Below are 14,432 nucleotides of genomic sequence, written 5' to 3' on the forward strand. Positions count from 1 at the left end.
GCTATGGAGGATCTGCGGGCGTGCTTGGACTGCACTGACTGGGACATGTTCACGACTGCTACCAATAGTCTGGATGAGCTCACAGAGGCTGTGACATCATACATCAGCTTCTGTGAGGACTGCTGTATACCAACACGCACCAGGGTGAGCTACAACAACGACAAACCCTGGTTTACAGCTAAACTCAGAAGGTTGAGCGAAAGAGGCCGCGTTTAGGAGTGGGGACAGAGACAGTTTCAAGGAGTCGAAGAACAGGTTTAGCAAGGCAGTGAGGGAGGCTAAACAACTGTACTCGGAGAGACTAAAACACCAATTCTCTGCAAACGACTCTGCTTCTGTCTGGAGAGGGCTCAGGCAGATTACCAACTACAAGCCCAGAGCCCCCCACCCCACTAACGACTCCCGTCTGGCCAACGACCTGAATGAGTTCTACTGCAGATTTGAAAGACAATTGGACAGTCCTGAACTACCCCTTCCCATCCAGGAGGCCTCCCACCTCCCCCCCTCTACAGTGACAACTCTGTCCATTCAGGAGGGTGAAGTTAACAGACTTTTCAAGAGGCAGAATCCCAGCAAAGCAGCTGGGCCGGACTCTGTCTCTCCAGCCACCCTCAAGCACTGCGCTGACCATCTGTCTCCGGTGTTTACCTACATCTTTAACACCTCCCTTGAGACATGCCATGTGCCAGCCTGTCTCAAGTCCTCCACCATCATCCCTGTGCCCAAAAAGCCAAGGCCCAAAAAGCCAAGGCCAACATGACATAATGACTACAGACCCTCTACTGGACCCCCTGCAGTTTGCCTACAGAGCCAACAGGTCTGTGGACGATGCAGTTAACATGGCCCTCCACTTCACCCTACAGCACCTGGACTCCCCAGCATCCTATGCCAGGATCCTGTTTGTGGACTTCAGTTCTGCCTTCAATACCATCATCCCCGCCCTGCTTCAGGACAAGCTCTCCCAGCTGAACGTGCCTGATTCCACCTGCAGGTGGATCAGACTTCCTGTCTGACAGGAAGCAGTGCGTTAAGCTGAGAACACAAGTCTCCCGGATGGACTCCCGGTCCATCAGCACTGGATCACCCCAGGGCTGCGTCCTTTCTCCTCTGCTCTTCTCTCTGTACACCAACAGCTGCACCTCTAGTCATCCGTCCATCAAACTCCTGAAGTTTGCGGACGACACCACCCTCATTGGGCTCATCTCTGGTGGAGACGAGTCTGATTATAGGTGGGCAGCGGCCAACCTGGTGACCTGGTGCAGCCAGAACAACCTAGAGCTCAGTGGGCCTCATTCACCAAATGTTCTTACGAACAAATTTGTTCTCAAACCCCACTTACGCAGTTTTCACAAAGATTCTGGCATTCACCAATGTTTTCTTATTTGGGATTTGTTCTTAGGTAAGAACAGAACTTACACACACCCAAGAGCACTCTTACGCACAATTGAGAGCTGACATGTTTGCGCAAAATAAGTAGTTATACCTTTTTCGTCCGTTCTAATTTAAAATTGAATGTTTCTCTCCTTTATAATTTTCCAACAAATAATTATCATAATTAAAAAAAAAAAAATGTTTGTTTTTATAAATACACACTACACTTACACTTCTGCTCATTTGTAAAGCACTTGGAATTTCCATTGTGTATGAATTGTGCTAGGCCTATATAAATACAGTATTTTACAATCGCTATGACAATGTTTTCAATACTTTTATTGAAAGTTTCCTAAACTCTTGACACAGTTAGTACAACAGCCATCTGTGTTGGCTATACAATTAACACATTTCTTGTTGCTTTGACACAAAATGCATAGAATAAACACAAATCTTAAATGCTTGAACTTCTTTTACTGCAACCAAAGCCTTTATTGCAGCAATAATGTTTCTGTCTTCTTTTTTTCAATACAGTAACCATACATTCTATAAAGCTACTCTGAGATGGGTCATTCATTTTTTGTTCTGAATTTCTGCAACAAAAGAAACAAAATGCATGCATTTACTAAACCAAACAAAACAAAAATGTAAAGAGGCTTCAAAATAAACTGCATTGCAAAACACAATCTATGATCCATATACTGTGAGACCTGACACATATACTGTATAATAGAATGCAGTTTCTGTAATTTCATCTGATGTAAGTGTTTTTTTATGACATGTGCTATGATTGATTAAATGTTCCTGTTGAAAGAGAACGTGTGTTAGTGTTTTGGTAGACATGGTGTCATGTTTAGTGTATTTTTGTGTTATGAAAATGAGTGTTTGAATTTAGTTTACAATGTGTGATTTTTAGCATGAAATTAACAGTTTTGCCAATTGTGCGTGGTAGGTGTGTTGGTGCATTAAGAGTTAAGGAAACTTGTTAGATGTATTGAAAAGATTGTCATAGCGATTGTAAAAAAAACTGTAAACTAGCCTTGCTTTGCCTTCAATTCAAATCAATTATGTTAACAGGGAACGTTGCCATCCAATAATAAGTGACTTATCACTGTATTTAGAGGCCCAAACTAGGACTTCACCACACAATTGCGTATTTATTGCTGCTGCAACATTTTGCTGATCATTCCTTGAGGAGGGAACACATCTTCCTTGACCATACCTATTTATTTGCAGAGAGCGACGAGTAGGCTACCTGTTGGAACGCTTTAGGCTACAAAGAGCAGTCCTCATGGATATTTGTAACAGTCAACTGATTTCTAGGCAGTTTTTTTGCTTAAGATTGAATAAATTAATGCAGTTTCTGTAATTCCATCTGATGTTAGTGTTTTTTATGACATTGTGCTATGCTTGACTAAATGTTCCTGTGAAAAGAGAACGTGTGTTAGTGTTTGGTAGACATGGTGTCATGTTTAGTGTATTTTTGTGTTATGACAATTAGTGTTTGAGTTTAGTTGACAATGTGTGATTTTGAGCATGAAATGAACAGTTTTGCCAATTGTGTGTGGTAGGTGTGTTGGTGCGTTAAGAGTTTAGAAAACTTGTTAAAGGTATTGAAAAAACTGTCATAGCGATTGTAAAAAACTGTAACGGGGCGTTTACCTATGCTAAATAGGAGAATTACGACATATTGGGATTCATCATTCAAAGAACACACCTGCGAACAATTCTGCTGTTTAAGAACACGTTATGAATCACATAGATTTCTCTTAGGAACTTCCTTAAGAACAAATTTAAGAAATAACTTAGGAAGATATTGGTGAATGAGGCCCAATGCTCTTAAGACAGTGGAGATGGTTGTGGACTTCGGGAACAATACAGCCCCACTCACCCCCATCACCCTGTGTGACTCCCCAGTCAACACTGGGGAGTCCTTCCGCTTCCTGGGCACTATCCTCTCCCAGAACCTCAAGTGGGAACTGAACATCAGCTCCCTCACCAAGAAAGCACAAGAGGATGTACTTCCTACGGCAGCTGAAGAAATTCAACCTGCCAATGACAATGATGGTGCACTTTTACACAGCCATCATTGAGTGCATCCTCACCTCTTCCATCACCATCTGGTACGCTGCTGCCACTGCCAAGGACAAGAGCAGGCTGCAGTGTATCATCCGCACTGCTGAGAAGGTGATTGGCTGCAATCTGCCTGCCCTCGAGGACCTGCACACCTCGAGCACCCTGAGGCGAGCGAGGAAGATTGTGGCCGACTCCTCCCACCTTTTTCACTCCCTGTTTCAGTCACTCCCCTCCGGCAGAAGGCTGCGGTCCATCAGGACCAATACCACACGCCACAAAAACAGTTTCTTCCCTTCCGCTGTTGGTCTCTTCAACAAGGCCAAGGGTTCAAACTGACTTCACGACTCAATGCCCTTAAAACACACTGCTTTTTGCACGGCACAATACAATCTTGTACCTTTTGTATTTCTTGTCATATTTGTATTTTTTGTATTTTTATATTGTAAATTACTGCAACTTATATTTTATTTTATATTTTATTGTATAGTTTATTTTAATCTAATTCCACTTAGTATTGCTAGTTATGTACCCTTAGTATAGTTAGTCCTCATATTTAAATTTGTAAAATTTAAATTAAATTCCTATATGTTTAATGTTTGCACCTTCCTGCCAAAGCAAATTCCTTGTCTGTGCAAACTTTCATGGCATGAAATGAAACACATTCTGAATGAAACACATTATGATTCAGATGGTGGGGTTTGGGAGTAAAGGTCAAGATATTCTCCAGTTTCGAATGTGTACATACAGAATCAGAATTAGGTTTATTCGCCATGTAAGTTTGCACAGACACAGAGTTTAGTTTAGTATGTACGTATTTACATACGCGAAAGCTACACATGCAGTATTGTTTACATACTCTACTGTCTTCTTTATGTCAACACTGATGTACAAAACATTTTGTGACTAAATACGTTGACAACTACTTCAGATTTTGTACCATAGCAATAACCATGGCAACATAGGAGAAGGTAGTCTATTTCTTATTAGAGCTGTCAACGAATATTATAAATTCAAATATATATTCGAATAGTTGTTAAAAACAGAATTTAGTATGTGAAAATTACTATTCGAATGTAAAAAAAACAACAACAAAAAACACAACAGCACCAGCAGCGTTGCGACTGTCTGCTTTGCGGGTGGGCATTACTAGTGTAGGCTAGTCGCTACTGTGCTGACTTTATATTGCATGGATAAAATAGACTAGATAGGCTACAACAGATTCATGCACTGGTTTTATTATTTGCCGTTTCATGCCAAGGAAAAGTTCCATGTTTACCACAGCACATCTCACTCGGAGCGTTTAATGTCGGTTCTATACTGTAAAACTTCAATTAATGTTAATAATATTTGTTTCAATCACTGAATGAAGCCTGCCATATTTGCGACAAGAATCGCGACCTTAAATTGCTTGCACAAAACTCTTGATCAGCACTCAGCATTTTTTTTATTGTTGTCGTTAATTTAAACCGCTATGCGCAGAGAGCGCGACGGTGCGGGAGAGTGAGAGAAAGAGAGAGAGAGAGAAAGAAAGAGCGTGTGTGTGCAAGCGAGAGGCCAAGGTCTGCGGTCTTAGCCATTAGTTCATTTACTTATTTTTGTGTAAGTAATATGTTGTTAAATAGGTTTAAACTTAAATAAATTACAAGTTGGTATTAATTTGTCCTGTCATTGACGTGCCTAATGCACAACCAGAAATTAGAATATATTCGAATATATGTGTTTTTTTAAAGGGAATATTCGTCATTTTTGAGCAATTTTGAAAGCCCTATTGCTTATGTATGTCTAATTGCAATCCAGCTCAAACATTTGCTCTCTACTTTACAGCTGTTGTGTAGGCTACCTCTGATGTCTGTTGTTATTGCTCCTTGCGTATGCATATGTTTTAAAGGCCAGGGAGACCTGCACAAACTACGCACCAAACGAATGCTGGATACGTGCAGCAGCCCTTCAGTGTATGCGTACATGTAATTAGTGTGAAGTATATTTCGGCCTTAACAGAGTTAGTCTGGGGACCCCATCTTACCTGTACAGAGTTAGTCTGGGGACCCTACCTTACTTGTACAGAGTTAGTCTGGGGACCCTACCTTACCTGTACAGATGACGTTGGCTCCACTCCAAATGCCATTCTCCTGGCACACACGTGTTCCTGTGCCAACCAGGTGGTAACCATGGGAACAGGTGAAATGGACCTCATGACCCTCTAAGTACTTTGAGCCAAACTTCCTGCCATGGACAGGGTCTTCTAGAGGAGGGCAGGTGGAGGGAGCTACATGCAGGATTGGGAAGAGAAAGACAATGAGGGAGGGAAACAAACAGAGTATGAAGAAAAGAACAGAAATGTGTCCCTCAATATTCTGTGGGATTCTGTGCAGGAGGACATGCTTGTGTGGAGGGCACCAGACAGACTGTTCCTGGGCACAGGTTGGTTAGGGAAACAGCCAGGTCATCTGGTGCATTACAACACGAGTCATGGGGAACTTCAAACCAGTGGTGGTAAATGAGTATGTGTACTTGAAAATCACATGTACTGAAATTGTACTCTGTGTTTTATATGGGTGGTGGTTAACAATAGGGTATACAGTGTTCACTACTGCCAACCACACTATTAAATACATTGCTATTAACTTTGTAACATTTTGAAACAAAGATGAACATAAATACAACTAAAACATGAGTGGAGGTACAAGCTCAGTGCAGCCTGGCAACTTTGAGGAAGAACAAACCATCTGTTGTGTGATACTTCCTAAGCCAAATTGGGTAAGAACATAAATATGCAATACCAAAAAGACAAGATGATTTTAATATGGCTATCTGTCTTTAAAAAAATTCTAACAGGTTTCGTTTACACACACCAGAGCATCATCCAATAGAGTTCTGGAGTGGAGTATAATCACTTCCTGTCTGCTTTATTATAACTGGTAGTGAAGGGGAGGTTGTATCATTATTCATTAGTCATCATTACTGACTAGGATCTTTGAATATAATTCAGTTAAATTAACGTAGCAATTATTTTTAAGTATAAAGGGAAAAATTATTTAAACCAGCCAAGATAAATGATAGTGTATATAGGGTTAGGGTTAGGCAAGAGTCTAGTCCCAACGTTAGGGTTAGGGTTAGTCTTCCATTTAGTTATCACGTGACCACTTGGCTTACCATAGAAGACGTGAATGGTTCTTTTGCAATGGTCATTTCTGGTCTTTGGGTCTTTTATTAGGCTATTTTTCATTTTATGTCTTAAAGTTGATAATGATAATTACATGTCGGTGTGATAATAAATTACAATTTAAAATCATACAAACTGTCGTGATGTATTGTTTTAAATGCAGTTAGTGTTCTCTCACAATATTATCTGACAAACAAGTGTACAAATGTTGTAAAATGGTGTTGATTATCGTTAAAGTTTATTTAATTAAACTATACTTGAGCCATACACAAAGACACAGTCAATGTCTGTGTGGTGAAAGAATCATTTCTGTTTCCTCCACGGAGCCTATGCAACGGTCCCAATGCGCAGCCACGAGAAAATTAACAAATCACTCTGAGACTACTCGTTACTCCATAGCCACAGGGAAACTGTTTAGGGTTAGGGTTAGCTAGTAATGTGTGTTCTACAGTGTGTGTTGTCCTATAGCATTGTGTGTTGTCCTATTGCAGTATAGCAGTGTCTGTTGTTGTAGGAGTTCTCACCAGCTGATTGGTCAGCCTGAGGAAGCTTGGACACAGAGTTGTGGAGTAGCGCCATTTTGGACTTCATGATGCGGAAAGCTTCGTTAAACCTCAGCTCCTGGCCCTTCAGAAACCTCTCCATCTGGCGCAGCACAGCTACCACCTGCTGCTTGTCCACGCAACTCTGCCACACACACAAGCACAAGCACAGTTACAGCCGGGGAATGCTCAAATTTCAACGAGGACGGTAAGGTTTTATTTTCGCAGTAAAAACAAACAATACATGTAACTAGAGTTGGATGGTATATTGGTACTGGTACCGTACTGAGGTACTGGCTTTTTAGGAGCGGTACGATACTGGCATTAAGAAAAAACAGTACTTTTATGCGCTGAAACAGACAGTTGAACTGCAGTGTTTAAATCTGTAGGCTACTGTGTCTTCAAGAAAAGTGGAGCTACGAGTGATGTCATGCACGTGCTGTGATACATGCGGACAATGTTCGGAGAATTCAGTTCCCCTGTCCCCCATTCCGCGAGAGTGCGCCAAAAAGATGACTTTTTCTCCTGTTACTAGGTTGAGCTGTATCATCGAGTGTGTTAGTTAATAGTGTACCTACTTTCTTTCAGCAGTAGGAAAATGTATTGTTGCTTGTAAGTTAATTTGCAATCACATAGAGGCTTTATAGTATATAATGTATTTTTTCAGATGTTTTATTGCTCATCATCAGATGTACGCAAATTCTAGCTTTCGCTGTTTTCAGAATCTGTAACACAGCTAACGCAGGGCTCTCAAGTCTCACACATTCGCCGTGACTCTCACACATTTCAACCAGGTAACACGCTCTCTTGCAAAACATTATATTTCTCAAGCTGAGAAGTAAGGGATAACTTTTCCCTCTATATACAATTAATGGATGAGGCACAGGCATTCGCAGTAAAGTTTTCCACCAAGTTGATAGTCATCTGTGTGTCAAATGCCACCTCCCAGCCAATCAGAAACACCAGCAGCACCCCTCCCCCCGGTCTCCAGGATACCTGACAACGTACCCAAACATTGACAGGTATGGTTATCTCACGCCAAACTTTTGATAAAACTTGAGATCCCTGGCTAATGTGTCTAGTGTAGCCTACTATAATTTACAGATAATGTATCCCAATTAGAACCGACAATGCCTAGTTCTTCATTAGTATTCTCTTGTTCGGACGGTCGTTTATATCTTTCTTTTTTTAATTATATATTTGTTATTAATATTATTATTGTGTGTGTCGTTTTTAACAACCTTACGTTCTGTTGCAGGCACAAATAAACTATAGCCTATTGTCAGTGTTGGGGAGTAACGGAATACATGTACCGGCGTTACGTATTCAGAATACAAATTATGAGTAACTGTATTCTGTTACAGTTACAATTTAAATAGTTGGTATTTCGAATACAGTTACATTGTTGAACTCAATGGATTATATTACAATACTTTTCCATTTCACGAGTTTATTCACTCTCTAAATAAATTAAGGCAACTCCATGCATTTCCCAGAACTTCTATCTGGTGGTTTCTACACTGTACGAACACAAATACATCTATTGCTCCCATGTCATTGCCTCTTGTTCTTTCCTTCTGCAATGCTATTGGCTAAGACAATGCATGGCCATCACATGCACGGGGATGCAAACTCACGTACCATGGTTGGCCAAAGCATGCCTCTCATCACGTACCATGGTTGGCCAAAGCATGCCTCTCATCCACTCTCAAGTAGTTCTTAAGAGACAGGTACGAGGGTTCTCCTTACGAGCATGTTCGGGAAACGCACGTAAGAAATAACGATGATTCGTTACTTTGCTTGTAGAGAACCATCGTAACAACTAAGATCCATCGTTATCGGGAAACGCGGTTTAGTAAGCAGGATTTGGTGGCCGCATTCACTACACTTATAAAATGCAATTCAATGTGGAAGTAATCCAAGTAATTAGTTCTACCATGCACAGGAGTAGTCAGTCCTACCATCCACAGGGACCTATAATAACACAGGAGTAGTCCTACCATCCACAGGAGTAGTCCTACCATCCACAGGAGTAGTCCTACCATCCACAGGAGTAGTCCTACCATCCACAGGAGTAGTCCTACCATCCACAGGAGTAGTCCTACCATCCACAGGAGTAGTCCTACCATCCACAGGAGTAGTCCTACCATCCACAGGAACCTATAATAAACAGGAGTAGTCCTACCATCCACAGGAACCTATAATAACACAGGAGTAGTCCTACCATCCACAGGAGTAGTCCTACCATCCACAGGAACCTATAATAACACAGGAGTAGTCCTACCATCCACAGGAGTAGTCCTACCATCCACAGGAGTAGTCCTACCATCCACAGGAACCTATAATAAACAGGAGTAGTCCTACCATCCACAGGAACCTATAATAACACAGGAGTAGTCCTACCATCCACAGGAACCTATAATAACACATGAGTAGTCCTATGTTTCACGGTTTTGCACGTTCCTTTGTCCATGCATGTGCACATGCTCCCTCCCCTCTCTCCTGGTTCTTTCCCCTCCTCTCCTTCCCTTTCTCTCTGTCTGTCTCTTCCTCCTCTATGGGCTATAGTGGCAGGCTCCCCTGGGCTTAGGCTGTTTGCCAGATGGGAGTCTTCCATCCACCCTAGGCTCTGGTTTTCCATACCCTACTCTAACAATCAACCTAACCCATCACCATAACCCTAACCATGCACCCTAACCCAGTCTGGTTTTCCTGCAGTAGAGTACCAGGATTAGGGTCTGGAAGGTTCACAGACCTGGAATGCGCCAACTCTGTCTTCATCAGATTCTGAATGCCACCAGCTGTTTCTGAACACTGATGGACTGATAAGCCATTCTTCATGTTCTTCTGTGCACTCAACCATCCAAGCTTTCAGACAACTAACCCTAACCCATCAAAGCTTTCAGAAAACTTCAATATTCACAGGCCCACAGGAAACCTGAGCTTCCACAACAACAGCATTGGTTTCAACAAGTCACACTTCATTTCTTCAAGATACTTAAGACTGATTTACTTTCTGCTGCACAATCTTTATGTGGATCACTTTGGATAAACATGTTTGCTAAATTATTAACGTAAATGTAATGAACCAGCTAACATCTAGCTAACACCTGAACCAGCTAATAGGACGGGTCTGTAAGAGCCGTAGCCACGCTCCGTCTGACAAGGTAGTTCGCCACTCACGGGATTCAAACGCTCGGCCTCCGACTTGCCAAGCACGACCAACTACGCCAAAGAAAAGCTAGCCCTTCTTTGACGCGGGTGTCCTCTTACATTCCCTAAGGAGTGAGTTTCACCGTTCTTACTCCGTTACACTCACCCCTCTGAAACTCACTCCGGCAGTCAGCTGACGCTAACCTCGTGAATCCAGGTCACGGCACCAATGTGACGGACGTGGTCTTGCAAGCTCCGTCAGAGGCATACGGGCAACTGTCTGCTCCGACCAGGAGTCGAACCTACCACCTCTAACTTCCGAAGCGCCATCACTACCAACTACGCCAACGAAAAACTAGCGATTCGTTGACGCGGGTGGCCTCTTACATACCTGAGGAGTGAGTTTCACGGTTCTCACTCCGTTACTCTAACACCTATTTAACACCTGAACCAGCTAACACCTAGCTAACACCTAAACCAGTTAACACCTGGTTAACAACCGAACCAGCACACAGAGGGGACAGCACAATTTTCCTTAATATGCTCAGGCTGAGAGACAGAGACTGACAGAGAAAGACACATTGAGAGAAGCAGAGAGAGAAGCAGAGATGCAGAGAGAGAGAAGCCGAGAGAGAGAAGCAGAGAGATGCAGAGGGAGAGAAGCAGAGAGATGCAGAGAGAGAGAAACAGAGAGAGAAGCAGAGATGCAGAGAGAGAAGCAGAGAGAGAGATGCAGAGAGAAATGAAGAAAGAGAGAGACAAAAGGAGAAAGAAAAAGAGAGAGAAGCAGAGAGAGAGAGGAAATGCCTCTACCTGAGGAGTCATATCCAGATGGTTATAGTTTAAACTGGACGCAGGGTACCCTGTCTTAGTGTAAACAGCTGACCAGCTTCAACAGACGGTGGAATAAGAGGCTCTTTTTTACCCGATGTGCACACAGGGTTTGTCAAACACCCAATAAACAAACACTTACTGTTTAATCAGTGTCACGTTCGCCATGGAATTCTGACAATTCACCAAAGCCGAGTACGGAATGTCTGAGTATGCTGCGCTCTTGTTGTTGTAGCTGAAGCCTGCTACATCGTCCGCTACACAGCCCCGAACTAGGTTTCACTACAGACAAAACCCGAACCTCTTTGTACCTATTACATAACTTTCAGACAAGATCCCTCACTACTCCGTACTGTACTTCTTAACACGATCTCACTAAAACTCCCCATTCTAAATTAAGTCAATTTTTTTTCAACTTTTTTTCTGTTTAGGACTATAGAGTAAGCCTGTTTTTATTACTGAAATACAACAGTTTTTGCTTCATTATTCTTGAAGATGTGACGAAGTGTACAAGCATCGTTATGTTATCTAACTACCCAGCCTACTAACCTGCCCGCCTCCATGACCAGTTTGGACAGCTGTTAGAAAAAGTAGCACCAAACAACAACGCGACGGTGCCATAGCTAATCCAAAAAGTGGTTTTGGTGCTGAAATCCTATCCGAGTTACCCTCCAATAGTTCGAAGTGAGTAGGAATCCAAAGAGACGTAGCTATAAAACCCCGTCGTCTCGATACAGCTTCTTGCGGTCGGGATCAGGGCGAGGGAGGATGCTGATCAGGTGCGCGTGGAGACAATAAAAAATACACCGGGACGCACAGAGCCGCCACCTCAGGTCCCAGCTGGCTCCTCAGAGGTCTGGATGGCGTAAACCCTCCCCCAATCTCTCAGACTTCAGTCCGATGGTTTCTTAGTAGCTACTGGTAGCCTATGCTTTGCAATGCTGAAAGTGCCAAATTACTCTGTACGCCTTTTTAAAATGACAGATAATGTAGCCTTGGTGTAAATTTGTTAAAAGGTTGGACACATTTCTGTGGCGTAACCAGGTTTTTTCACCTGTTGTAGCCTAACCCTACAACCAACGACTCCAAGCAGGTGGACAGACTGCAAGGAGACCTCTTAGTTGTCACCTGATTTATGTCTGTTCTTCAATACCAAGGACTCTAACAACGCACTTGTGGTCTACTCTAGAGAACTCTATTGCCAAGTGTCCTTGCAAAATCGCGAGGACGGAGAACGCACCTATCAGAGATTGAGATGTGTGTGATTGTTTTTCTGTTGCGCAATACCCCGGGTGCAGCTAGTTTAAGCAGCTAACCCATTATCGCTAGTGATAATGACAACACTGACATTGTCAGCGCAACTTTTACTTACTGTAAGTCGCTCTGGATAAGAGCGTCTGCTAAATGACTAAATGTAAATGTATTATATTTGTCTTTTGCGATAGTATGGCTGCTACTTTGTTTGTACAATAAAATTATAGACAAACTCAAAAACTCATGTTTGTTACATTTAGCTCATCTGGTGGATGAGTATAAAATGTTATTTAATATTGTGAAGCTCCTGCCCTAAGACAAACATTGGCCTTTTAAAATGGCCTTTTAAATAATAGAGGTACAGACAAGATGGAGTGAAGCAGAAGGACACTGGTGGCACTGCTATCAAGTCGCTTCACCTGAACGCTGAGGGACAGAATGACAGAAGGATGATACAGAGGCTGTGTAATTACGGGGTGTCAGGTAGCTGAGCGGTTAGAGAATCGGGCTAGTAACCAGAAGGTCGCTGGTTCGATTCCTGGCAGTGCCACATGACGTTGTGTCCTTGGGCAAGGCACTTCACCCTACTTGCCTCGGGGGAATGTCCCTGTACTTACTGTAAGTCACTCTGGATAAGAGCGTCTGCTAAATGACTAAATGTAAATGTAAATTATGTTGGCACATATCTTTCTCATTAAAGTGGTGGAATAATCAACCAAGTAATTAGAAGCAAGTAGAAAACCCCAATGGAATAGAATTGGACTAAAGTAAACACCTTACATTCTAAATTCTTCATGTAACAAGGCTGAAGTTGGTTTCTTATTTGTAGCTTCTGATTTGTGATTCATGGTTCAACATTTTTTTTTTAAATGGCTTCCTATTTGCAACTGCTATATTTCCAAGTATATAGGCTGATTCAGAATTTCTTTTAAGCATCTAAATAATCTTGAACAACAACAATGATTCAATGACAATCAAAAACTTGACAATGAGTCAATGTGTTTAGTATTATCCTTTCTAACATTTAATGTAACTAGTGCACAGCGCCCGTGATGCAGTTGATGATGAAGATTTTTGAGAGAGATTATTGGAATTATCAGAATCAGAATGGGATTTATTCGCCATGAAAGTTTGCACAGACAAGGAATTTGCTTTGGCAGGAAGGTGCATACAATAAACATATAGGGACCTAAAATTTAAATATGTGGACTAAGGGTACATAAACTAGCAGTACTAAGTGGAATTAAAATTAAATAAAATATACAAAATCATTATCGAACTATCAATATACAGTATCGATAGTTCAGTGCTTGTGGTTTTTGTGCCTGTTATGCAGCTTCAGTTTTTATCAGTTGCTTGTGTACCTACATTTCTCTGATCACAATTGACATTCTCAAAACTTTTTGTTCAATGTCCATATCCTCTAGTCATTTATGCACATCATAAAAGCATTTAATCATTCTAATGAATAAATTGCCAATGCCTTTGTATATTCATGCAAATGAATCTAACCTACAATTGTCTGCTGCCTCCTACATTACCAATTGCTTATGAATAGTTGATCGATATGCCTTTTGGTTTTCTGTTGATAGTCTTTCCCCTTCATTGTCATAGCCTAGTGACAATGTACAGGGTTTAATATTGGCCAAATAACCAAAACGAATCCCCTATGGTTTAAAGGAAGAGGGGAAACTGAACAGTGTATTAACATTACAGTTTTTCTCAGTCGCTTTGGTGCATTTCTCACATCACTATTTACATTTGCACAACAGTTAATGCAGTTCTCAAAACAATTAGTACAAACTGCAAAACCTAGTTGATAACTTGCAAAAGCGTGTCACTTGCTCAAAATGGATAACTCATTCCTCAAAAGCAAGTATTCGTGTCAATGAAAGTGTCAGTGTCATCAAGATGAAAAGTCCCGACACCATTGTTTATGAACAAGATAGTCAAATGGCTTTGTCATGTTTTCATTATGACAGTTTACTCTGTAAATGTTTTCCAATGCAAAAAAGTCAGATCTTGGTGACACTACCTGAAAA

The 14,432-nt window shown here is 41.7% G+C and overlaps 1 protein-coding gene across 2 annotated transcripts in view; it reads right to left on the reverse strand.

Moving 5' to 3' along the window:
• LOC134021831 (fibulin-7) overlaps positions 1–11,998 on the reverse strand; it is a 62,636-nt gene extending 50,638 nt beyond the window's left edge. The window contains exons 1-3 of one of the 2 annotated variants that reach the window (XM_062462889.1): positions 11,686–11,998; positions 7,135–7,297; positions 5,537–5,713 (exon numbers count right to left, since the gene is read on the reverse strand). In XM_062462889.1, the coding sequence (XP_062318873.1) occupies positions 5,537–5,713; positions 7,135–7,297; positions 11,686–11,757 (412 nt within the window). In that variant the 5' untranslated portion in view covers positions 11,758–11,998. Of the gene's footprint in view, positions 1–5,536; positions 5,714–7,134; positions 7,298–11,278; positions 11,475–11,685 lie in introns of those variants that run through there. The other variant, XM_062462890.1, reaches the window with a different exon arrangement.
• Between the last annotated feature and the right edge of the window lie 2,434 nt (positions 11,999–14,432).

This window comes from Osmerus eperlanus, chromosome 6 (genome assembly GCF_963692335.1).
Source record: "Osmerus eperlanus chromosome 6, fOsmEpe2.1, whole genome shotgun sequence".
NCBI classification, from domain to species: domain Eukaryota; kingdom Metazoa; phylum Chordata; class Actinopteri; order Osmeriformes; family Osmeridae; genus Osmerus; species Osmerus eperlanus.